Genomic DNA, 26,062 nt, shown 5'->3' with positions numbered 1-26,062 from the left:
TTTCACCTGTATGTGTTATCCTGAGATTTCTACACCTCAGCATACGAAGAAAACAAGCACGAATGGAGAAAAAAATAATTTCTCAAAGAGGCATTCTTAGAGAATTCTGCAACTGAGTTATTTTAACCTGGATAAACGTGAGTGGAAGTGGTAAGAGAAGAACAAGAATAAAAATACAGCTTAATAGAAAAATATAGAATCTTCTTTAGCTACAATGCCTTCCTGCAAAGGTATTTAAATTCATGACTGATGTTATGTTCTCCCAAACTCCATCATTAGGCAATAGTTGACATCAATCAATGAAGGTTAGCTATCATGACGGTTAAGACTACACGAACAGCTTTTCCAAGTCAGGCGTCACGCGTGGACAGAGCTTTCGCAATGCACCGGGATGTGTGGTCCACGCGCAGCGATAAAGGTTTCCGTCGGCGGGAAACAGCCTAACCCGCTGTCGTAATGGCTGTGGTGTCGCCGAAACCTGATGACCCGAGAATGTACTCACATGGTGTTGCAGCGACTAAAATTGTTCATGGCTGTCATACATTCAGAATACTCAACACCAAGCAATCAATAAATGATACAGGGGTTGGGCAAAAATAAACACGACACTCTACCATGTCTAATACAGTTTAAGAAACCAGCTAGCATTCAAAATAGTTTCCACTCGTCTTGGAATGGGTAAATACAGATCCTGCATGGTTTTCACGCGAATCTTGAATCATTCTTTCAACAGAATAGTGGCAAGTTCAGATAACGCTAACGGAGGAAGACTAATCTCCAAAGTAGATCACAAGGACTCAATATTAGTGAGATCTGGTGACTGTGATGGGCAGGGGATATAGCGAAAATTCAGCCTCGTGCTCAAAAAACCAATCCTGGAGGACGCGAGCTGTGTGAGCAGAGGCCCAGTCGCCGTGTAACACGGAATCACCATTCAGGAACAAATATTCTTATGGGACGCAACTGTTCAGCCAGAATGGTACACAGTTCTTGGCAGTAATCCAGCCTTGCAGAGTAATCATGGCGCCCGTGGAATACCGTGATGTGGCTCCCCAAATCATCATTGACCCCTGCCATGTTTCACTCTTGGGTCGTAAGCTGGAAACAGTATGTAGCAAGACTTATCCGACGAAATCACTTGCTCTACAGTCCAGGTTTTATGGTTTCGGCACCGCTTTTTCCTTTATGGACGTTTGCATCACTGATAAGTGGCTTTGAAATCCCATCTCACCCTACAGTTCCCTGCTTCTGGAGCCCACTTCGCGGTGTTTTGGCGCTGACATCGTTCACAAGTGCGATATTCAGTTTTGCAGTAACTTCTGCAGCTGTCGACCTCTTGCTTTTCGTCACAAACCTCCTGGATGACCATTTTTCACGATCACTCAACATGTCCGTGTCGTGATTCAGCGGGTGATGTATACTGTCCCTGTCTGTGGTGCCTTTTGGAACACCAAATACTTCGGCTCCCTTGGTTACGGAAGCGTCCACCATACGAGCAACAACAATTTGCCCACGTTCGAATTCAGTTATCTCCGATATAATGCACTCACATCTGCACAGAACACGGTTCTGACGACGGCTGACGCTTACAACTTATTGAGAACATTGCACATGTGCCGTCCGCGGTCAGATACAACAGCGCCACCGAGGTTTTTCTAGCGTCTGCAGTTATGTTCAAGCACGCATATCTCGTGGCATCTGCATATTTTTGTCCTATCCCTGACCGTTCATTTCTGTTCAGATTGGCACCAGTACCGTTGCACGAGTGCAAATTAAACTGTGTGATCTGAGTACTCTGAATAAATCGGTAACACCGTCGTTTGCAGTTGAGGCACATTGACTATTTCCACCCAGTGCGGTGGAGAAATCAAAGAGATGAGAAATTTTGTTGAAGCAATCTATTTATGGTGTTAGGTTCTGGAAACGATACAAATCTGTTACATTCTACGAAGCAAAGTTCTCATGATTCATAGGCTGGAACACTACCTAGCGTAATATTATCAAAATAAAAAATTACGTGTCATACCGTCGTTATCGATACCGAGCGATAGGTTTCTGTGTGAGGACTGAAGCTGAAATCCATTTTGTGGTGGCAACATGTATGAAACGTAAATGTTTTCATGTATATGCTTTTAATTAATTAAAATACTGCGTAAGATATCAACTTCTCAGAGATGTTAGATGTTTGAACTGAAGAGTTTTGACCTCCCACAATGACAGACATACCTCAGTTATTCCAAAGAGCTGTTTATTAAAACTAACGGAAAACAAGTTGTATAGGCCTTTCGCATTACAGTTCTGGTGATATTAGTACCTGGAAGGCACGCTCACAAAATTTCTATCACAATGTGAGTGAAACATGCTTCTGACTGTCAATATGGGGTAGAAATTTTGCGAATGATCTCCAAAAAGGAAACGATAGTGGAAACGGGATTCATGTACTGACATATGTTCGAGTCTATGTACTACACTGAATCTATTTGTATAGCGATGGCTGTACTAAATTATCCCTATTTACAATCTAATTTACAGTTAGTAATAGTGAGTACACTGGCGGAAAAAAAATTATTCACCTGGAAAGATAACATCGTTTTTGATCTGATGATGGCGTATGCCACCTGGGTTCAAATGGTTCAGATGGCTCTGAGCACTATGGGACTTAACATCTTTAGTCATCAGTCCCCTAGAACTTAGAACTACTTAAACCTAACTAGCCTAAGGACAGCATACAACACCCAGTCATCACGAGGCAGAGAAAATCCCTGACCCCGCCGGGAATCGAACCCGGGAACCCGGGCGCGGGAAGCGAGAACGCTACCGCACAACCACGAGCTGCGGACGCCACCTGGGGTTAGTAGATGTATTGGTAATGGTTTCACGTCGTCCGCAAACAGACTGCGTAGTGGCATAGCTACCAGAGCGCCATCTGTGTGTACCCTTTAATAGGGAATGCTCACAGCCAGAAGACCCCCTGTGGTGGAAGCAAGCAGGCAACTATGTCACGGAGACGCACTTGTGCTTCGTATAGCCAACTGAACGAGTTTGAAAAGGGTCGAATTGTGGCCTTTCGAGTGGCGCGATGGTCCTTTCGGAGAATTGCCACAAAAGTTGGTCGTGCTGAGTCAGTTGTACAACGTTGTTGGTATCTCACTCCCGTAGAAGACGTTCTGGACGTCACGCATCGCAGACGCCCGTCAGGATAGTCATTTTGCAAGAACAGCAGTGCAGATCTTACAGCTACCACTGCACAGCTAAGAGAGTTTGTGAGCCCAGACGTGTCAACACAAACTGTTTCGAACTGGTTATTAGCACTGGGACTCCGGTCACACACATCTCTCTCCCGCCTCCCACTCACGCCGTGGCATAAATGTGCACGGCTCGACTGGTGCCGCCAGAGGATCACTTGGTGGTTGGAATGGCCCGCCATGAACTTCAGGGAGGAAAGCAGATTCTGCCTGTTCGCAAGTAATGGTCCTTCGCGCTTACGACATAGACCTGGTGAGCGCTGTCTAGTAAAGTGCCTTCGTCCAGGACACACTGGCCCCATTCCAGGCCTTATGATCTGGGTTGCGATACGTTACTACTCTCGTTCACCTTTGATGTTTGTGGATGTGTAACATCATAGATTAAGGATCGACCTGCGACAGCAATCGCACAACTTGCGTACGGGCCGCTAGACGCCGGCCGCGAGCGCTAAAAAGAGTGCATTGCGATCGCAGGCGCGCGTGTTGCGTACGGGCCGCGAGGTGCCGCCACGAGCGCAACCGTATAGTATAAGTGCCGACGGAGTTCGGCCAGCTCTCATTTTGTTGGCCTCTCATTTTTGCCTATTCTCTTAGTTGCTTAGCTCTTATTCGTTTATGGCTCATGTTATTGTGCTCTCCTTCAGCCATTCTGATTGTTTTGATTTTCTCCCAATTGAGAAGAGCTCCTTTTGGCATTTCATTTTTGCATACTTCTCATTTTGCTAATAATATGCTCCTTAGCCTTTTACAGTTAAATTGATTAACATAGTCTAATGTACTGCTTGTTCATTTCAGCTTGTTCATATTTTGATGTTCTTTAAATACTGTAATTATTATCGGAAGCATTTCTTCCCTTAAACTTGTGTAAAGTATTCTCGATGTAGGATTTGTTCTCTGACACAGGTGTAAGGTTTTGAATATAAATTATATGCGGAACTGTGCTTTAAAAGAAATTTATTTTTTCAGTTTGTACTACATCAGACGACAATTTTGTGGTATGAAGGAGAAATTTGAGGGGCGAACTCATGGAAATAGTCTTAAGTAATCCCCTTTAAAAATAAAAATTTGTGTGACACAGACGTGACACTGTAGGCACCGAGGCTATGTTTATGTGTTTCATATATATATATATATATATATATATATATATATATATATATATATATGCGTCACAGAGGGAACGCTAAGAAACACCCAGTTCGTGCAGAATGTTGATAGACCTGTCCTTTCATTGTTGTTGCAACAGATAGGTCGTGAGCTGTTACAACACGACAATGCTCCGCTGCATATTACTCGTGAAACTCAACGTGTAGCAACTTCCCTGACCAGCATGATCTCCGGATTTGTTTCCAGTCGAGCACGGATGGGAATTGATGGGACGAGAAGTGACTCTTGCGGCTCGTCGACCAACAAACCTTACAGAACTACGTGAACAGGTCGAGGAGGCTTGGCACAACGTATCCAAGGACAATTGTGCCATCTATAAGATTGACTGGATGCCAGAGTCAGTTGTACATTGCCACCCGTGAAGCCTACACCACGTAATAGTATGGATGTTTTCGCATGGGTCTATATCTGGTCCCGCCGAATCGCTTGTGCTATTGATCTCTGAATGTAATAATTTCGTATACTCCATATGTACAGTTGCAACAATAAATTCTGAGTGAATTGGAAAGCTCTAAAATGGCGTACTAATTTTTTCTGGCGTTGTAAAACACTTAATTCTGGCATTTTCAGTCGGTAAAAAGTAATAGGAAGCAGCTGCAGGAATGTGACTACAGTTGATAGTAACATTTCTATGAAATGTACTTATCTTTCATTATGACTAAATTAATACTAGCTGCTCTTTACAGAACTACTTACTCTGGAGTGTCTTAACCGAACCAATTACTATATTTTCATTACAAACTAAGATTAAAAAGAAAATCATACTACTCCCATTGTGTAAACAGTAATCTTAGTCACCTTGCTTGATGTCAGCCATAACTTGGATACAAACACAATGTTGGCAGTCAGGCGTTTACTTGGCTATGTTGATGTGTTTCATCGTCAGGTGTTGCAAGATCAATCTATAGGTTTCAAGAAATTGTGATTTCCACACTGTGCACATGAAATGATAAACAGTGGCTGTTATACGGACGGCTGTATTCTTCCCTGAAGCAGACCTGGCATCTTCCAGCAACGAGTCTGAATGACCAGTGTCTCGAGTCGCCCTCCAACATATGCTGTTGTGACACATCAGGAATTGCAGCAAAGTATCCCGTAGTAGGGATATATCAAAGTGTCCTCGCTCCCCTGGTATTCTATAAAATTCGCATTGGATTTACCTTTACAGTTTTAGGGCCAGCTTTCGATTTTGTATCTCTGCAAGCTAATTATCGGCTAGCATCTATGTTGCTCTTAAGTAAATCGCTGATTTTCCACGCTAATAATACACACACTTCTCAAAAATGTTCTACCTGAAAGCATTCCACAGTACCGATTTCAGAATCTGCCAACTCTATGTCCTGTTCCGCTGTGAATTCATCTGGTCTCTGGACTGGCTCCTCCATTGTGCTCTGTTGTTCACCTACAAGCTAAATAGTAAGTGGAAATCCATCCTGCATACAATGGCGCTATAGCAGATTCGCCTGGAATTTCATTGTCTGATGGGATGGCTTCCATCCAATTTTTCAGGCCTGACCATGTCTCAACACACTATAGTACGCAATGTGTTTAGCATTAGAAGAAACATAAAGTGAAAAGCACCTGTTTCTCAGAACCTTTCTTTTATTATCTTTGTTGTTAGGTTTGACAACCAAGAGCTTATGGTTTGAAGAAATTGGTCAGTTATAACTCATATGGTTCTTATCCGTCTTTGAGTATAGGAAGTGGTGAAATCATAAAACTTGTGTCACCTGCCTTAGTGATGGAACTAAAGCTCGGCCCACACAGGTGCAAGGACGTGGGAGATAATCAGCCGGCTGATTCTTTGCGAGGAACCGATCAACAACCTACGCAGATTGCTCGCAGTGTTGTCAGTCGCACTACTTTTCTCACACACCTCTTATCCCTTAATGGCCGTGTGGGGAACAACCGCTGCTCCTTCTGGATGCTAGATCAGTACCCTAAGCGCTTTGCTCGGTACATAGTTCATCAATCATAACTGGATTCAATCGTCGAAGATAAACACCGAGATGTAACAAGTAATGGGTATAGAGAGTGGAAAAACTATGTCGACGTGCGAATGACCAAAGGTTTGTTTGTATCGTGGGAGATGTTGAAATGTCTGAGCTGGTACATATTTTATGAAATAAGTGTCACATCTCTTGTGGTGTAGTGTAGTGGTTCCTTGAGCAGTTCATTAACTTTGGTGGCTTTGCAGACTACATCCGACCTATCTGCCTGCCGAGGGGCAGCACTGGAAAGCTCTCTTACGCCGGTCGTGACCTCGTAGTCGCTGGCTGGGGCAAGACCGAGTCACGTGAGTACCCGCCATTCTTGTGTCTGAACCGTGAATATTATATATATATCATTATACTTCTGTCAATAAACGAGCAAATAACCTCATATTACCTTTAGGTTTCTGATAATTACTAAATTTGCATTAAAAAAACATTGAACAAGTCGTACAGGAATTTTTTGCAAGATCTTGAGTCACTGATTTAAATCAGCAGCATGAATTTTGGCAGCAATGAATGAACGCAGGCATTGCGATTAGGTATAAACCAAATCTGATAAATGACAGAATAAATAGTTATTTCATTTTCCACGGCGCTTTTTAAGGTTAAAATTTGTGATGTAGTTTTAAATTTTACAGGCACTTTAAGAGAATTTAAGACTAATTTTTCATTTTATGATATGGCTTTCATCAGTGGACAGTAAGGTTTTAATGTTTTAATGATGAAAACAAAGTTCTGCTCAGGAGTACCATGAATTCAAAGGATTCCACTCAGTGTTTCAAGAATTATATTGTCCGTAAAATATGAATTGCATGTTACTCCCACAGTTCCACTATTCACTTTCTTTATTACCTTTGTTTCTGTACACAGTGTTGTCGCTTTTGTAATACTACTTATTGCATCAAATTTTCGTTTTATAATTCTTATACTTCAATTTAATTAGTTTTTACGTGGAGCATTTTCTTTGTATTTGTAACGATACGCTCGGTGACCAATGGAAAACGTCCCAGTTTCTTTCAAATAATATTTCTCTAGAGTAGACGAAATCGTAAAAATGTAAATCTGGAATTCATTCAGAAGAAAAGCAGTGAAAAACTGGTAGCTATGCATCACTAATGAAGCTGTGATACTGAATCTGGCATTTTCACTATTTGCATCATAGAAATTACACTAATTCACTGAAGAAAGTAGACATATCATTCTGTAATTTTGTAGTAAAAAGCCTTGACCCACATATTTCACTAAAAACTAAAAAACAGGGCAATGTCGACAGAGAAACAAGAGTGACGCATAAAAATAATTTTAAAAGTAGTTAACAGTAGTTAGTAATTTTACAGGTAGAAAGGCAGAACGGTAAAAGTATGGTCATGATATTAATAGCTATAGAATGGTAAATAACGCTGATGTCCGCAAAAAGATGCTGTAAATTACGCTGTTTCACTAATACGTTTTTAATTTTTGTTGTTTCTCTCTGTCAAAATTGTGATCCAAGTTAACTTCACTTTTATATGACGTAACGAAAAATCATTATCTTTCTTCATTTATTACACCTTCAGCAGTTTCGTAAAATTAAGGAATATTTTTCTCGAGACATTGTGGTACTTATTTTTGTGATATTGGGTAATATCTAGCATTAATATGTTGCAGGTGCGTTCAGCCCAGTGAAGCTGAAGGTCGCAGTGCCCGCAGTCACGGAGGAAGAGTGCAAAGGAGTGTACAACGGACGGCGCACGGTGAGCACATTGTGATTAGACTTTGTACAAGCCTCTGCTTAAATATGAAGGGTTCTCGTGTGTAGCCAAGTAGCATAACGGTTTTTCCAGGATTAAACTTGCGTGTACATCGATTATTTTAGATTGAGCAGTAAAAGTGCCGAGCCTATTATTTTTGTGGATGCGTGCATTGGAATAATATTCTCTGTACCTAGAGATATGTAGCATACATTTCTCTGTAATATTATCGTTATAAAATTGTTACAGACGATCATACAGTGTGAATTCGTGACTACAAGAGGTACAACGATTTTCCTACCGTTTTTCTACACCTAGATATTTATACATATTTTCAGGCCATTATTCAGTAACTGATTTTTACAAGAGTAACTTGGTTATATTCGCTGTATTAGCACTTCATTAACTGAATGTGAACAAAATATGAGACTGCAAACGCGGTCACCCTTACTGGATCATACTGTCCAACTGCAAGAGCACAAGACCAATCCAGTATCTCGACTCTGAGCAGAAACAAAGGCCAAAGTGCAGTCTAAAAGCTGATAACATTGAGATTGATAAGGGGGGGGGGGGGGGAGAGACCAAGTACTCATTGATCACTGAAGAAAATACAGGAATCCTCCTTAGTTTATTTGCAAAAGTAGCTAACGAGACGTTTAGCCGTTGCCATCCAATTACACTGTCAACTAAACCCCTCTTCTGCTTCTCATAATGGATGTAGTATCTCAATAATGAAGCAAACTGTCTGATGGAGACAGAAGAGTCAGGTGTCTCAATAAATCAATAGTCATCTGAAATACGAACTTCAAAAATTCATGTTTCTCTTATGACACTGAAATGATCGAAATCCACACACTAAAATAGTACTTGCAAATGATATCCAAAAGACGGTGGATTTACTTTGCAGCTCTTTATTTGACGAAAATTTCTTGTTTATGAAGGCTGCAGCCGTGGAACACCACATAAAAAATCGGAATCGTTTGACGCTACTGAATTGCGAAAAAGATGCAGCAAGTTATGATACGAACCGTTCTTGGGAGAGTGTAAACAGGGCACAGTGAGTTTTCCTGTACGCCTAGAAAAATTAGTGCCAGATCTACAAGTTAATATTTTGTAATCATAGAGAAGGGAGAGCTCGTGGATTCTGCTATAGTCTAGTTTTGCGTCACTGGTCCGTGACGCAAACAGGCAAAATAATGTGAAACGAAAGGTGTTTTTGTGCGAGGAGACGACGCATTTTGCTTCACTGGAATAATTGCTGCAACTGTAGCATAGCCGAACTGGAAGACTTCTTAAGTAACCAACACGTGGTGTTTTCTTCAGTGTGGCTTCTAAAAGTTTGTTTTCTGCTTCTTTTTCTTGTGCGTTTGTTTACAAAATAGCGGTATGGGTATGAACAGATTTGGCATGGCCAGTTTTTAATAGATGACCGGATGACCTCCCTGCACCATCCCGTTACCCTCTGTGACGAAATATGTGTAAGCCAAATGTCTGCGTTTAGTGATATTCATATGAAAGTTGGTTGGTTGATTCGGGGGAGAGGACCAAACAGCGAGGTTATCGGTACCATCGGTTTAGGGAATGATGGGGAAGGAAGTCGGCCGTGCCCTGTCAAAGAAATAATCGTGGCATTTGTCTGAAGAGATTTAGGGATATCACGGAAAAACTATGTCAGGATGTCCGGACGAGGCTTTGAACCGTCGCCCTCTCGTATGGGAGTCCAGTGTGCTAACAACTACGCCACCTTGCTCGGTCATGTGAAAATGGGCGATTTTTTATGAATGTCTGCAAATCACTTAGCTGAGTCTGAACTTGCGTACCAGCTCGTTATTCACCGAGTAAGATGAGACAAAGCGCCTAAGAAATACATCCAGGGCGGCCGATATTACACTACTGGCCATTAAAATTGCTGCACCACGAAGGTGACGTGCTACAGACGCAAAATTTAACCAACAGGAAGAAGATGCTGTGATATACAAACGATTAGCTTTTCAGAGCATTCACCAAGGTTAGCGCCGGTGACGAACCCTACAACGTGCTGACATGAGGAAAGTTTCCAACCGGTATCCCATACACACACACCAGTTGCCCAACGTTGCCTGGTGAAACGTTGTTGCCCGCATCTCGTGGTCGTGCGGTAGCGTTCTCGCTTCCCACGCCCGGGTTCCTGGGTTCGATTCCCGGCGGGGTCAGAGATTTTCTCTGCCTCGTGATGACTGGGTGTTGTGTGATGTCCTTAGGTTAGTTAGGTTTAAGTAGTTCTAAGTTCCAGAGGACTGATGACCTAAGATGTTAAGTCCCATAGTGCTCAGAGCCATTTTTTTGAAACGTTGTTGTGATGCCTCATGTAAGGAGGAGAAATGCGTATCATCATGTTTCCGACTTTGATAATGATCGGATTGTAGCCTATCGCGATTGCGGTTTATCGTATCGCAACATTGCTGCTCGCGTTGGTCGAGATCCAATGACTGTAAGCAGAACATGGAATCGGTGGGTTCAGGAGGGTAACACGCAACGCCGTACTGAATCCCAACGGCCTCGTATCACTAGCAGTCGAGATGACAGGCATATTATCCGCATGGCTGAAACGGATCGTGCAGCAACGTCTCGATCCCTGAGTCAACAAATGGAGACGTTTGCAAGGCAACAACCATCTGCACGAACTGTTCCACGACGTTTGCAGCAGCATGGACTATCAGCTCGGAGACAATGGCTGCGGTTACCCTTGACGCTGCATCACAGACAGGAGCGCCTGCGATGGTGTACTCAACGACGAACCTGGGTGCACGAATGGCAAAACGTCATTTTTTCGGATGAATCCATGTTCTGTTTACAGCATCATGATGGTCGCATTCGTGTTTGGCGACATCGCGGTGAACTCACATTGGAAGCGTGTTTTCGTCATCGCCATACTGGTGTATCACCCAGCGTGATGGTATGGGCTGCCATTGGTTACACGTCTCGGTCACCTCTTGTTCGCCTTGACTACACTTTGAACAGTGGTCGTTACATTTCAGATGTCTTACGACCCGTGGCTCTACCCTTCATTCGATCCCTGCGAAGCCCTACATTTCAGCAGGACAATGCACGACCGCATGTTGCAGGTCCTGTACGGGTCTTTCTGGATACAGAAAATGTTCGACTGCTGCCCTGGCCAGCACATTCTCCAGATCTCTCACCAACTGAAAACGTCTGGTCAATGATGGCCGAGCAACTGGCTCGTCACAATACGCCTGTCACTACACTTGATGAACTGTGGTATCGTGTTGAAGCTGCATGGGCACCTGTACCTGTAGACGCCATCCAAGCTCTGTTTGACTCAATGCCCAGGCGTATCAAGGCCGTTATCACGGCCAGAGGTGGTTGTTCTGGGTACTGATTTCTCAGGATCTATGCACCCAAATTGCGTGAAAATGTAATCACATGTCAGTTGTAGTATAATATATTTGTCCAATGAATACCCGTTTATCATCTGCATTTCTTCTTGGTGTAGCAATTTTAATGGCCAGTAGTGTAGTAAGTGTAACTTACTGCGTATAACAAGGCGAAAATCCCTATAAATGTACGCATAAAAAATAAATGCCCAGTCCTTGGAAGCGGTAACATCCGCCAAGTGCCTTTGTGTGACTATTCGAAATGATCTAAAATGGAATGATCGGGTTACATAAGTAACGGGTAAGACAAACTCTAGATTGCGGTTTATTGGTAGAATCCTGAAGCGATGCAGTCCTTCAACAAAGGAAATAGCTTACAATACGTTAGTTCGTCCAGTCTCCAGTCTTAGAGTATTGTTCGTCTGTATGGGACCCTTATCAGTTGGATCTGATTCAAGATATTGAGAAGGCCCAAAAAAGTGCTGCAAGATTCATGACTGGTACACTTAGCCATCGCGAGAGTGTTACAAATCTCATAGAGAGTTTGAAGTGGGTCACACTTGCAGATATACGGCGGGCTAAACGGAAGGGGCTGCTCACTAAATTCCGAAATCCGATCTTCACCGAGGATGTAGAGCATATATCATTACCACCAAATTTCAAATCGCGCAATGATCACCATTCAAAGATAAGGGAAATTAGTCGTTTTTACCTCGTGTGATCCGCGAGTGGAACAGAGGGGAGGAAATACGACTTTGGTGCGAATTATGCCCTCCACCACACACCGCTTGGTAGCTAGCGGAGTATATATGTAGATGTAGATGTAGACCCTCGTCGTTAAACCGCCAAGTGGACTAGTTACGTGACCGGTGCACATCTTGTCCCAGAAGTGGCATTTTAACACGCACGGCGATCCGGAGGGGTTAAATGCACCATTTGCTAATGAAAATTAAAGTCCGTGAAATTAGTTCCCTGTATATTCATAATACACCTATTAATTAAACATTTTTCTAAAGAAACTATGGCAAACTGAAAAGTTCAAATGTGTGGCAAAAGTCCAGATGAAATAACCAATTTGTCTGCCTAGAGACATATTAAAATACATTCTAAGACAAAAACGCAACTCCCCACGATTAAATTATCCTATGGCACAGAAATCGGTAGATGTGATGTATATGTAGAGAAAAGCAAATGATTACAATTTCAGAAAAATTGCACGGTTCATTCAAAAGAAAGAGCTTTGTAATACATTGGTACACCTCTGACCATTATGCAAGCAGTTATTCGGCTTAGCAGTGGTTCACAGAATTGTTGGATGTCTTCATGGGGATATCGTGGCAAATTCTATCCAATCGGCGCGTTAGATCGTCAAAAATCCGAGCTGGTAGGAGGGTCTGCCCATAATGCTCCAAACGTTCTCAGTTGGGGAGAGATCCGGCGACCTTGCTGGCCAAGGCATGGTTTGGCAAGCACGAAGACAAGCAGTAGGAAGTGTCACCCTGTGGGGGTAGACATTACTCGCTGAGATGTAAGCCCAGGATGGCTTGCCATAGAGGACAACGAAAGGGGGCACAGAATATCGTCGACGTGCCGCTGTGCTGTGAGGGTGCCAGCGATGTGCTCTTCATGGCGAGCTGTACTGGCGCTACGTTTCAGCAGGATAGTGTCCGCCAGCACACGGCGAGAGTTTCTACTGCTTGTCTTTGTGGTTTTCAAACCCTGCTTTCGGCAGAAAAGTTACCGAATCTCTCCCCAACTGAGATCCAACCAGTTGGAGATTTTGACGATCTAAAGCGCCAGCTGGATACAATTTTCCGCGATTCCCCATGAGGACATCTAACAACTCTGTGAACCAATGCTAAGCCGAACAACTGCTTGCAATGGGTCAGAGGTGGACCAACGCGTTACTGATTTTCTCAGAGTGCAAAGCTCTTCTTTTGAATCAATCGTCCAATTGTTCTGAAATTGTAATCGTTTGCCTGTACATGTGTATGACATCTACCGATTTCCGTCCCATTCGGATAATTCCTTCCTTTATCTTAGAGTGAACGCGGTAGAATTTTGAATAGCGAAACTACTGTCATCTCAGAAGAAAACTCATCTGATCGTCGCGAGACCAGTTCCGATGTTGTTTTGGTTGCATCCGTTGCTCTTTACTCAAGAATTTCGTAACATATTTGTCTCTATTCGACACGTCGCCTCAGTTTCTGGCCAAAATTGGAATCTTCCTACCTGTTAACTCATTAATCTGACCTTCCTATGCAGGAGTAAAGTTTCATTGATGTTTCTGGGAGTGAAACTATGTAAGCCATTAGTAGTGACAATCTCTAGTTCATAAACTCTTCGTATAAGTAATAAACAGAATTATAAATCTGGTCAGAAAATAGATAAACATCGGGCCATACTGTAAATAAGAGAATAGTAGGAAACAAGAGCGATAAAGACCGTCGTAGTAGTCCATTTTATCCTTTTCTCCTGCCAAAAAGACCACAAGCGAATTGGGTTAGACTCCGAGACAAAATAGTAGATGTAGATATCGAAAGAGTCTGCACTGTAGTCGCGGTCCTGGATTTTAATGAGAGAGGAAAATTAAACTGGCTCTAACGGTAAGTGGGGGACAGTTTTCCGTTATTAGAAAATTTTCGGTTTCAACATCAATTTTGTTATGTAAGAATACTGTAGTTTCAAGGAAATCTTAATGTATGGGAAGCTTCAGATAGTTTTTCATGATGGAAAAATTATTTCTAATCTACTGTTTCTCCCTCCACGTGGACCATGCCGTTGGTGGGGAGGCTTCCGTGCCTCAGTGATACAGATAGCGGTACCGTAGGTGCAACGACAGCGGAGGGATATCTCTTGACAGGCCAGAAAAAAATATAGTTCCTGAAGAGGGGCAGCAGCCCTTTCACAAGTTGCAGGACAACTGTCCGGATGATTGACTGATCTGGCCTCCTAACATCAACCAAAACGGCCTTGCTGTGCTGGTACTGCGAACGGCTGAACTACAGCAGTAATTTTTCCCGAGGGCATGCAGCTCTACTGTATGGTTAAATGATGGTGGCTTCCTCTTGGGTAAAATATTCTGGAGGTAAAATAGTCCCCCGTTCGGATCTCCGGACTGGAAGGACATCGTTATCAGGAGAAACAAAACTGGCGTTCTACGGATCGGAGCGTGGAATGTTAGATCCCTTGATCGGGCATGTAGGTTAGAAAATTAAAAAAAAAAAAAAGGAAATGGATATGTTAAAGTTAGATATAGTAGGAATTAATAAAGTTCAGTGGCAGGAGGAACACGACTTCTGGTCAGGTGAATGCAGGGTCATCAATACAAAATAAAATATGAGTAATGAAGGTGTAGGTTTAATAACAAAAAAAAAAGAAGAAACGCGGATAAGCTACTACGAACAGCTTAGGGAACGCATTACTGTAACCAAGACGGACACGAAGCCCACGCCCAACACAGAAGTACAAATTAATGTGTCAGCTGACACCGCAGATGATGAAGAGATTGAAGAAATGTATTATGTGATAAAAGAAATTATTCAGATAGTTAAGAAAAAAGAAAATTTAATAGTAATGGTGGCGGGGGGGGGGGGCGGCTAAGATTCGACAGTAGCAAAAGGAAGAGAAGGTAAAGTAGTAGGCTAAACTGGAGTGGGGGAAAGGAATTAAAGAGGAAGCCGCCTGCTAGGATTTTGACACAACATAATTTAATCGTAGCGAACACATTTATTTAAGAATCATGAAAGAGGCCTGATGACACCGAGAGGTTTCAGATACATTATGTAATGGTAAGACAGAAATTTAAGAACCAGATTTTAAATTGTAAGATATTTCCAGATGCAGATGTGGACTCTGACCACAATTTATTGGTTACGAACTGTAGATTAAAACTGAAGTAACTGCAAAAAGGTAGGAGTTTAAGGAGATGGGGCCTGGATAAACTGAAAGAACCAGAGGTTGTAAAGAATTTCAGAAGGGAAGCATTAGGGAATTATTGGCAAGAACGGGGGAAAGGACTACAGTAGAAAAAGAATGGGTAGCTTTGGGAGATGAAATGGTGAATGCAGCGGACGATTAAGTAGGTAAAAAGACGAGGGCTAGTATAAATCCTTGGATAACACAAGAGACATTGAATTTAACTAATCAAAGGAGAAAATATAAAAATCCAGTAAAGAACCTGGAGAAAGGGAATACAAACATCTTAAAAATGAGACCGACAGGAAGTGCAAAATGGTTAAGCAGGAATGGCTAAAGAACAAATGAAAAGAATGTAGAAGCATATATCGCTAGCGGTAAGGTAGATGCCGCTTACAGAAATATTAAAGAGACCTTTCGAGACAAGAGAACCACCTGTAGGAATATCAAGAGCTCATATGGAAAACCAATCCTAAGCAAAGAAGGGCAAGCAGAAAGATGGAAGGGGTATATAGAGAGTCTATACAAGGGCGATGTACTTGAGGGCAAAATTATGGAAATAGAAGAGGACGTAGATGAAGATGAAATGAGAGGTATGATACTGCGTGAAGAATTTTGTAGAGCACTGCAAGACCTAACTCGAAACAAGGCTCCGGGAGTAGATAAGATTCCGTTAGAACTATTGATAGCCTTGGGAGAGCCAGCCATGACAAAACACTTCCATCTGGTGAGCAAGATGTATGAGTCAGGCGAAATACCCTCAGACTTCAAGAAGAGTATAATAATTCCAGTCCCAAAGAATGCAGGTGTTGACAGGTGTGAAAATTACCTGTCAGCTTAATACATCACGTTTGCGAAATACTAACACAAATTCTTTACAGACGAATGGAAAAACTGGTAGAAACTGACATCGGAGAAGATCAGTTTGGATTCTGTTGAAATTTGGGAACACCCGAGGCAATACTGACCCTACGACTAATCTCAGAAGATAGGTTAGGGAAAGACAAAACTATGTTTCTAGCATTTTTATGCTTAGAGAAAGGTTTGGCAATGTTGACTGGAATACTGTCTTTCAAATTCTGAAGGTGGCAAGAATAAAATACAGGGGCTGAAAGGCTATTTACAATTTGTACAAAAACCAGATGGTCGTTGAAAGAGTTGAGGGGCACGAAAGGAAAGCAGTGCTTGAGAAGGGAGTGAGACAGGGTTATAGCTTATCCCCGACGTTATTCAATCTGTATATTAAGCAAGCACTAAAGGAAGCAAAAGAAAAAAAAATGTTTGGAGCAGGAATTAAAATCTAGGGAGAAGAAATAAAAACCTTGACGTTTGCCGATGACATTTTAATTCTATCAGAGGCAGAGAAGGACTTGGAGGAGCAGTTGAACGGAATGGACAGTGTCTTGAAAGGAGGATGTAAGATGAACACCAACAAAAGCAAAACGAAAATTGTGGAATGTAGTCGAATTAAATCAGTTGATGCTGAGAGAATTAGATTAGGAAATGAGACACTTAAAGTAGCAATGAGTTTCCCTATTTGAGGAGCAAGATAGGTGATAATTGTCGAAGTAGAGAGGATATAAAACGTGGACTGGCAATGGCAAGAAAAACGTTTCGGAAGAAGATGGTTGGTCTGTTTTGGGGGAGAAGACCAGACAGCGAGGTCATCGGTCTCATCGGATTAGGATAGGAGGTCAGCCGTACCAAGGAACCATCCCGGCATTTGCCTGGAGCGATTTAGGGAAATCACAGAAAATGTAAATCAAATGGCCGGACACGGGATTGAACCGTCATCATCCCGAATACGAGTCGGACGAAGAGAAACTTGTTAACATCGAGAACAGTTTTAAGTCCCAGGAAGTCTTTTTCGAAAGTATTTGTGTGGAGTGTAGCCATGTACGGTTGTGAAACATGGACGATAAACAGTTGAGACAAGACGAGAATGGAAGCTTTTGAAGTATGGTGCTACAGAAGAATGCTGAAGATTAGATGGATAGATCACATAACTAATGAGAAGGTAATGAATAGAATTGGGGAGAAGAGGAATTTGTGCCACAACTTGACTAGGAGAAGGGATTGGTTGGTAGGACACATTCTGTGGCATCAATGGATCACCAATTTAATGTTGGAGGGAATCGTGCAGGGTAAAAATCGTACAGAGAGACCAAGAGATGAATTCACTAAGCAGATTCAGAATAATGTAGGTTGCAGTGGTTACTCTTAGATGAAGAGGCTTGCACAGGATGGAGTTGCATGGAGAGCTGCATCAAACCAGTCTTTGGACTATAGACCACAACAACAACAACAAAAACCTCTCTTCTATTCCAGAGGATGAAGTTCCATTTGTTTTGAATTTGAATCGTCGTCCTTGCAATAGGAATGCTACTGCTATTTTGCCACACCTACTCAAACAGATCCAGTTTGTTTGTATTTGTTACGGTTCAAGGCAAGCCCCTGGCCTATGATTTGATCATAGTGACGTCATAAGCCACACACCCCTTTTTCACTAACGTCATAGAGATGACGGATGTCAGGTACTTTTAAAAAATTGAAGGTGGCAGATGGAGGAAGATTTGAGAATGTTAAAATTATGGATGGACGGAATATTTAAAACAATTAATGGTTGCGGGTGGTGGCAAATTTAAAATTTGCGTGATGCCGGACGATGGGAAGTGTTTTTCAGCCAATCACAGTGCAAAACTTTCGCTATCAATAACAGTGAAGAATACATTTTTTCCCATACCTCTCCATGTTCTAAATTATTCACAGCAATTACCCACAGCGTTATTTGTCAAAAACTTCTCATAAGCCACAAACACACAACACACACACACAACATTTCGTAAGCGCTTGCACACACACACACACACACACACACACACACACACACATATATTTGAATTTCTAAGCCGTTTTTGAAAGTATCCTTCCTTACAACATTTCCAGCATAAAAAGTGGGCGCATTTAAAATTTTACCTCATCAGTAAATATTTTATATCTCTGTCTTTTTTATATATAGTACAGAAGTGGAACTGGGAAAAATCAAACAAAATCTAGTCTATGTAAATTTCGTTATAAAAATATTACATTTTTTTGCATCATTTTCGGCGAGAAACTTAGGTAAAGGGTCTAACGCGCAATATTTCAAAATTCTTTATTGAGTGCCCAAAAGTATCGAAACGCTGTTTGTTTTGCGCTACGTTCAAAACTGTTAATCAAAAAACTTACGTCGTCAATGTAACTTGCAAAATTTCAAAGTAATTTACAGGGTGCTCAAAAGTATCTGAAGCCACCGATTATTTTTTCGCCACGTTCAGAGATATTTATTCAAAAAATTATGTGAAACAGTTGTGCAGGCACAAAGTTCAGTGTCTTTGTCATAGATGGTACCACGCACAACGGAACCTCAAATTAATTATAATGGTCGTTCAAAAAGAAACGAGCCGGAGGCATAATTACAGAAACCGGTACCTGTATGTTAGAGGTACTGACCCTGACTGTTGAGACACTCGTCCCACTGTGACACAAGGCGGTGAATGGCTGTCTTATAAAATTCCCGGGGCTGTGATGTTAACCAGTTCCGCACGTACAGCTGTACGTCGTCGTCCGAGGTGAATGGTTTGCCCCTCGGAACCTCTTTAAGAGGGCCAAAAATGGATCGCAGGGAGAGAGGTCCAGACTGTATGGAGGGTGGCCGAGAACCTCCCATTTGAATTTCTGCAGGAGTGCCACGACTGTGTTGGCCGTATGAGGCTTTGCATTGTCGTGGAGCAGGATAACCCCACGGGTGAGATTGCCTGGTCGTTTTAAGTTAATCGCTTGGCGAAGGGTGGTCAAGGTTTGCGAGTAACGCTGGGCGTTCAGTGCTGTCCCGTGCTGCAGGAAGTGAATCAGAAGGGGGCCTGCTTGATCAAAGAAGAACTTCAGCCCAACATTTCCTGCACTAGTGTGGATAGCCTTGGCTTTTTTTGTGGTGATGACCCTGGATGCTTCCACTGGAGACTCTGTCGTTTCTTCATGATGATGTGTGAACACTTTCGACACTCAATCCGACAACTGTCACCCGGCGGTCCTGTGTAATGAATGCATCCACCAGCTGGACGATGTCATCGGTAATGCAGTGTGGTGCTCCAGACCGTGCATCACCGGCTAACGACTCCCGTCCTTCCCTGAAGCGCTTGTGCCATGCCTTGACCCTTGCAAGGGACATGCAATGTTTCTCCATGCACTTATGACTTTCATCGATGAATGTCCGTTCCTCCTACTCCTTCCGCTGTCATAAAACGAACAACACCTCTTTGCTCTCCTTTTGTCGCCTCCATGTTACTGTTTGCAATGCGACTGGCAGCGTTGGACGATTGATGCATGCTGCTGCTAGCTCTGTATAGTCCCGTGACGGGCTGTGAACTTCCGCGCTCTGGTCGGAACGACAACTCCTTACACACGCCTATATATTACCCTCCTGTCGCCGGTTTGGACATTTCAGACTCCGGCTCGTTTCTTTTTGAACGCCCCTTATATTTTCCATTTGAAAATTGTTCTTTGATGACTGACAAGTATCACACGGCAGGCAGGCAGGCATAGGTAAGACTAAACTTACTGACTGAACATTTTGCTTGCTCCGACAAGTCTTGTCTCACTGACATCCAATCGGCGTCATGTGGTACGCATGCCGCATACATGGTCAATATTGCTTATCAAACTTACATCTTAAAGTGCACTTTACGAGGAAAGGAAACGATGTTTTTCTCCTGTCTCCCACTGCTTATCCCATAATTGTGATTTTAGGCATATTTCGGACGAAAGAAAAAGAGGCAAACATTAACTACAAAATTCTCACTGGGCGGAGTTGTCAGTTGTGTTAACGCATTAGGTTTTTTTTTTTTAATACAGCAACAGCATGAAGTATAGACATGATTAAAGGTATGTGTGTTTTGACGGAAAATGTTTAGGAAAAAGATCTGGCCGGCCGGAGTGACCGTGCGGTTCTAGGCGCTACAGTCTGGAACCGCGAGATCGCTACGGTCGCAGGTTCGAATCCTGCCTCGGGCATGGATGTGTGTGATGTCTTTAGGTTAGTTAGGTTTAAGTAGTTCTAAGTTCTAGGGGACTGATGACCTCAGATGTTGAGTCCCATAGTGCACAGAGCCATTTTTTGAAAAAGATCTCTTGTAGTTACGTTGCAGAGCTCAGATATAAGAAATCAAATTTAGAGGCGTTTTTGAGCAAACGATGAGCTACAGAAACAGAGGTCGACTGTACCAAACTTAAAACAGTTTCAAAAATCTTTGTCTGTTAATAAACTGTTAACCAGAATTTAGTATGGAACACATGGATCAAGTCACTGAGTCTTGATCTTCAATTTTGTTCTAGATAGTTTGACAGAGCAGCATCCCAGAGTGAGTTGTATTGAATTTTCAGGGTTAACTGAAATCTCTTTCCGGAAAACAATTTCGTGCTCCACTTGCTATCCATCGTCCAGTCACATGACAAAAGCTATTGCTTGCTCGAAAACGTATACTTGTGTGGTGTATTTCAATAGTTACCATAATCATGCACTGGGGTAACAAAAATCATACGATTGCTCCTAGTATCGTGTCGGACCTCCTTTTGCCTTGTTTACTGCAGCAACTTGCAACTCGACGTGACATGGACTCAACAAATCGTTGGAAGTCCCCTGCAGAAATATTGAGCCTTTCTGCCTTTACAGCCGTCCATAATTGCGTAAGTGTTTCCGGGCGGAGGATGTAGTGCACGACCTCACCTCTCGATTTTTTCTCATAAATATTCGATGGAATTCATGTCGAGAGATCTGGGTGGCCAAATCATTCGTTCGAATTATCCAGAATGTTCTTCAAGTCACTCGCGAACAACTGTGGCTCGGTGACGTGACATCGCTGTTTGGGAACAATTAAGTCCGTGGCTGGTTGCAAATGGTTCAAATGGCTCTAAGCACTATGGGACTTAACATCCGAGGTCATCAGTCCCACAGACTTATAACTACTTAAACCTAACTAATCTAAGGACATCACACACATCTATGCCCGAGGCTAGATTCGAACCTGCAACCGTAGCAGCAGCGCGGTTCCGGACTGAAGCGCCTAGAACCGCTCGGCTACAGCGGCCGGCTGGTCGCAAATGGTCTAAAAGTATCCAGAATGAGATTTTCACTCTGCAGCGGAGTGTGCGCTGATATGAAACTTCCTGGCAGATTAAAACTGTGTGCCTGACCGAGACTCGAACTCGGGACCTTTGCCTTTCGCGGGCAAGTGCTCTACCATCTGAGCTACCGAAGCACGACGCACGCCCGGTCTCACAGCTTTACTTCTGCCAATATCTCGTCTCCTACCTTCCAAAGTAAAGCTGTGAGACCGGGCGTGAGTCGTACTTCGGTAGCTCAGATGGTAGAGCACTTGCCCCCGAAAGGCAAAGGTCCCGAGTTCGAGTCTCGGTCGGGCACACAGTTTTAATCTGCCAGGAAGTTTCGGTCTAAAAGTAGCCGCACAGAAGCATTTCCAGTCAGTGATCGGTTCAGTTGGAACAGAGGACCCAGTCCGTTCCATGTAAACACAGCCCACAGCATTATGGAGTCACCGCCAGTTTCCACAGCGCCTTATTGACAACTTGGCTCCATGGATTCGTGGGGTGTGCGTCACATTCGAACCCTATTATCAGCTCTTAACAACTCAAATAGGGATCCATCTGACTGGGCCACGGTTTTCTAACCATCGACGGTCCAAACGACATGGTCAGGAGCTCAGGAGAGGTGCTGCAGAAGATGTCGTGTTGTTAGCAAAAGCATTCTCTTTTGTCACCTGCTGCCATGGCCCATTAACGCCAAAGTTTGCCGCACTGCCCTAACGACTACTGCAGTTATTTCAGCAATATTGCCTGTTTGTTAGGAGTGACAACTCTGCATACGCCGCTGCTCTCCGTCTTTAAGTGAAGGCCACGTCTGAATGGATAGCGCGCCGGCTTGTCATGCCAGGGGGCCCGGTTCGATTCCCGTCTGGGTTGGAGATTTTCTCCACTCAGGGACTGGGTGGTTGTGTCGTTTTCATCATCATTTCAGCCTCCTAAGTGGCGTGATCTCAAAAGACTTGCACCAGGCGATCGGGTCTATCCGCCGGGGGGCCCTCTCCGCACTGCATTTCAGTGAAGGCCGTCGGCCACTGCGTTGTCCGTGGTCATAAGCAATTCCTGAAATGTGGAGTTACGTGCACACTATTGGCACTGTGGTTCTCGGAATAATGAATTACCCAACGATTTCCGAAATGAAATGTCCAATGTGTCTAGCTCCAACTACCGATCCGCGTTCAGTCAGTTAATTTCCATCGAGCGCCCATAATCACGTCAGAAACCTTTTCACATGAATCACCTGAGTACAAATGACAGCTCCGCCAGTGCACTGCCCTTTTATACCTTGTGTACGCGATTCTACCACCATCTGTGTATGTGCATGCCGCTATACCATGACTTTAGTCACCTTACTGTATAATACAATTTGTGATATTTGTAATTCTGCTATATCAGAATAACAATAAAACATATACTACATAAATAGTTAAAAACTAACGTTAGTTTATGCAATGGAATTAACTAATTAGAAATATCCCACTTCTCCAAATTTCTCATTAGTGTTACTCGGAAAGAACGTTGCCTTCCCTCTAGGGATTTCCACTTAGTTCACGAAGCGTATCCACAATATTCGCACGATCATCAAACCTAGCAGTAACAAATCTAGCTGCATACCTCCGAACCTTTCTCTAATCTGTTCTGCTGGGGATCCTAAACACCAGAGTAGTACTTAAGAGGGCCGGCCGGAGTGGCCGAGCGGTTCTAGGCGCTACAGTCTGGAACCGCGCGACCGCTACTGTCGCAGGTTCGAATCCTGCCTCGGGCATGGATGTTTGTGATGTCCTTAGGTTAGTTAGGTTTAAGTAGTTCTAAGTTCTAGGGGACTGATGAATTGAGAAGTTAAGTCCTTTAGTGCTCAGAGCCATTTGAACCAGTACTCAACAATGCTCTATACACAGTCTCCTTTAGAGACGAGGTACACTGCAAGCATAAATTAGTAAAGAGGTAAATGGTTAAAGAGGCAAGCAGGTACACCGGTAAATTTGACAGATAAAAATTGGCGCATTCGAATTCTTTTGAGTATCCTGTATTTTTTTTTTTTTAAATTAGTACAAGTTATACTCTTCATGTAGTTTAGGAATAGATAATTTTGAAAATTGTGCAAAAATTTCAGGGCATTCAAATATTTTTGAGCACTCCGTGAAGTACTTGAAATAAAGCAGTTTACACTTTCCACGTAATTTCTCTCCCTCCGCCCCCCGCCCCTCCCCCAACACACACACAAAACAGCACAACTAGCTGGATTAGTCAGTCCAAAGATATCGGGAAAGAAAACAGCACTCCACCTCCAACAAGACCATGCCTACTAGAGCGCAGTGGTATTCAAACCAATCTTTAGGTCGTGCAAAATCCTTTTATATTAATGTTCCGTCGACCATGTCTCTGTCATTGCTCTTGTTGCGTTCTTAAAATAACAACTGTGATAGGAGACTAACACAGCCTCACAATCTCTGGCCCAAACTACACCTTCCACACAGTGTGGGATAATCGCCTCATTGGGCTGTCGGTCCACTCGACGCCCTGCATCATTTGAAAAAAGACAAAATCGCGACTCATTGTAGCTCCTGCCAGCCAGTATCCAGTATGTGTACTGTCAGACCCACTGGCGATGAGGAGCTGTTTATAGCATTGAACAAAAACTTTTTCACCTCTACCCGACTCCACACGTCCAACATCTGCAGTTTCCTTCACAATGTTCGATAGGAGACTTGTTGAAACGCACCTACAGTAATAATTCTTGTCGGGTCTTAAGCGGTTTGTCAGCGACAAGACGAGACATTTGTGTCCTTTCTCTGTCCCTTAGTGTCTTTTGGCTGCCGCTGCACTTACGACTTGTTAAAAGGCTGCCCAGTAGTGCGCCACTCGTTTCAGACATATTAGGCAGTCCACGTTGATAGCCAACAAAGCGAACAACTTAAGTCACGGTGCGGTTAAGGGCAGGTCAAAATAGCACAGCTCATTTATGCCGTTCTGTCGCACTTCCACCTTTTACTCCGCTGATTCCATATAATCGACTGCCACATCCCCAGCACTTCATTGCCATGATGCACCTCAGCGGTTGAGAGTCACATGACCGTCTGGTATTTCTTCACCGCATGCAGCGCTCGAATACTGTGTGCTCTTTTAATAGTGTGATTAACATGTTGTCCAATGGGTTTTACCAACAATATTAGATATGCTGAGCGTATGTATTTATATCGATAAAAATGATGTCTATTTATTGCTGTCTGAAAACCTGCCTTATTTGTGTCTAAAGAAGGTCGTACTATATATTCAAAACGTTGACAGTTGTCTACATAATACTTCTTCTCTTCTTAACTTCAATAATGGAGTAATAACGATATATATTTATACATAACAATAAGTAGATAAAATACCGTAACTAATGAAAAACAGTGTGAAATGAAATGAGTAATGTGGTAAGAAACAAAAAAGAATATTTGAATTTGCATCTAATGTGGCTTTTCGGTTTGCGGCCGCCAGGGTATGTCTTTCCCTTCACCGAGTGAGAAAACAACCTAGGCGTACAGCCGCCTGTGATTTCCTGCTACTTTTATTCTGTAGTATTATTAGTCCCCCGGGTTAGTGCGTGACTCGGTAAGTCTCGAGGCAGCACAACTCCGCACAGGTTTCACATACAATGTATTTTGCTCTACTTATCAAACATTTAATATTGTAATTATACGAGTAGTTAATAGTCGAGTTGTTTAACTCTTACATTAGCAAAAAATTGCGTCAACAAGGAGAGTTACATGTTTGTTAAATCATGATTATTCTGTTCGCCACAGGTGATCCGTGTTAACGTTAATAAAAAAACTACCACAGCTACTTTAATAGTGCCTTTATTATGCCACAACCGGTTTCGTTGCAATGCACGTTAAAGGGTGACACTGAAAATTCGCACGTAGTCCTCGTAACTAATTCTTACAGAATTAATTCGATATCATGACTCAAGAGGTCGAACAGTTTTTACATAACGTGAAAAGAAACTGGCTGTGGCGTAATAAAGTACCCTAAATACCACTGTGGGTGGTGTGTATAAACGTTATGTTTGTTCATTATTTCATACAACGTTTCTAATTTCAATGTTACGTCATGAGGCTTGGGTTACGGTAGCGATATCTAAAAATAAGGTCGTGCTTGGAGCGAAATTATTAGGACTGAGTAAACGATACTCACGTTCAAAAGGGCTCGAGAATTCTCAATATGCACAGAGCTAGCTGTGGTATCGAGTGCTGTTCGAACAATCATGTGACGTTTGGTTTACTCGCCACGACGATGAAGATGTTTGGTTTGTGGGGGGCTCAACTACGCGGTCATCAGCGGCCGTACAAAGTCCCAATTCTTACACATTCCAGTTTTTTCACAATCCAATCTAGCCACTGTCACGAATGATGATAATGAAATGAGGAGGACAACACAAGCACCCAGTCCCTGGTATGAGAAAATCCCCAACCCAGGCCGGGAATTGAACCCGGGACCCCGTGATCCAGAGG

The 26,062-nt window shown here is 42.9% G+C and overlaps 1 protein-coding gene across 1 annotated transcript in view; it reads left to right on the top strand.

Annotated features, from left to right (window-relative positions):
• The window catches only part of LOC126177426 (serine protease easter-like), a 155,113-nt gene that overhangs the window by 110,807 nt on the left and 18,244 nt on the right, over window positions 1-26,062 (top strand). Inside the window, exons 6-7 of the mRNA XM_049924455.1 lie at window positions 6,610-6,708; window positions 8,054-8,139. Coding sequence (XP_049780412.1) covers window positions 6,610-6,708; window positions 8,054-8,139 — 185 coding nt within the window. The remainder of the gene's footprint in view (window positions 1-6,609; window positions 6,709-8,053; window positions 8,140-26,062) is intronic.

The sequence above is a fragment of the Schistocerca cancellata genome, chromosome 1 (genome assembly GCF_023864275.1).
Source record: "Schistocerca cancellata isolate TAMUIC-IGC-003103 chromosome 1, iqSchCanc2.1, whole genome shotgun sequence".
NCBI lineage: Eukaryota > Metazoa > Arthropoda > Insecta > Orthoptera > Acrididae > Schistocerca > Schistocerca cancellata.
Note: the sequence above shows the minus strand (reverse complement) of the source record. Positions and strands in the feature narration are given on the sequence as shown.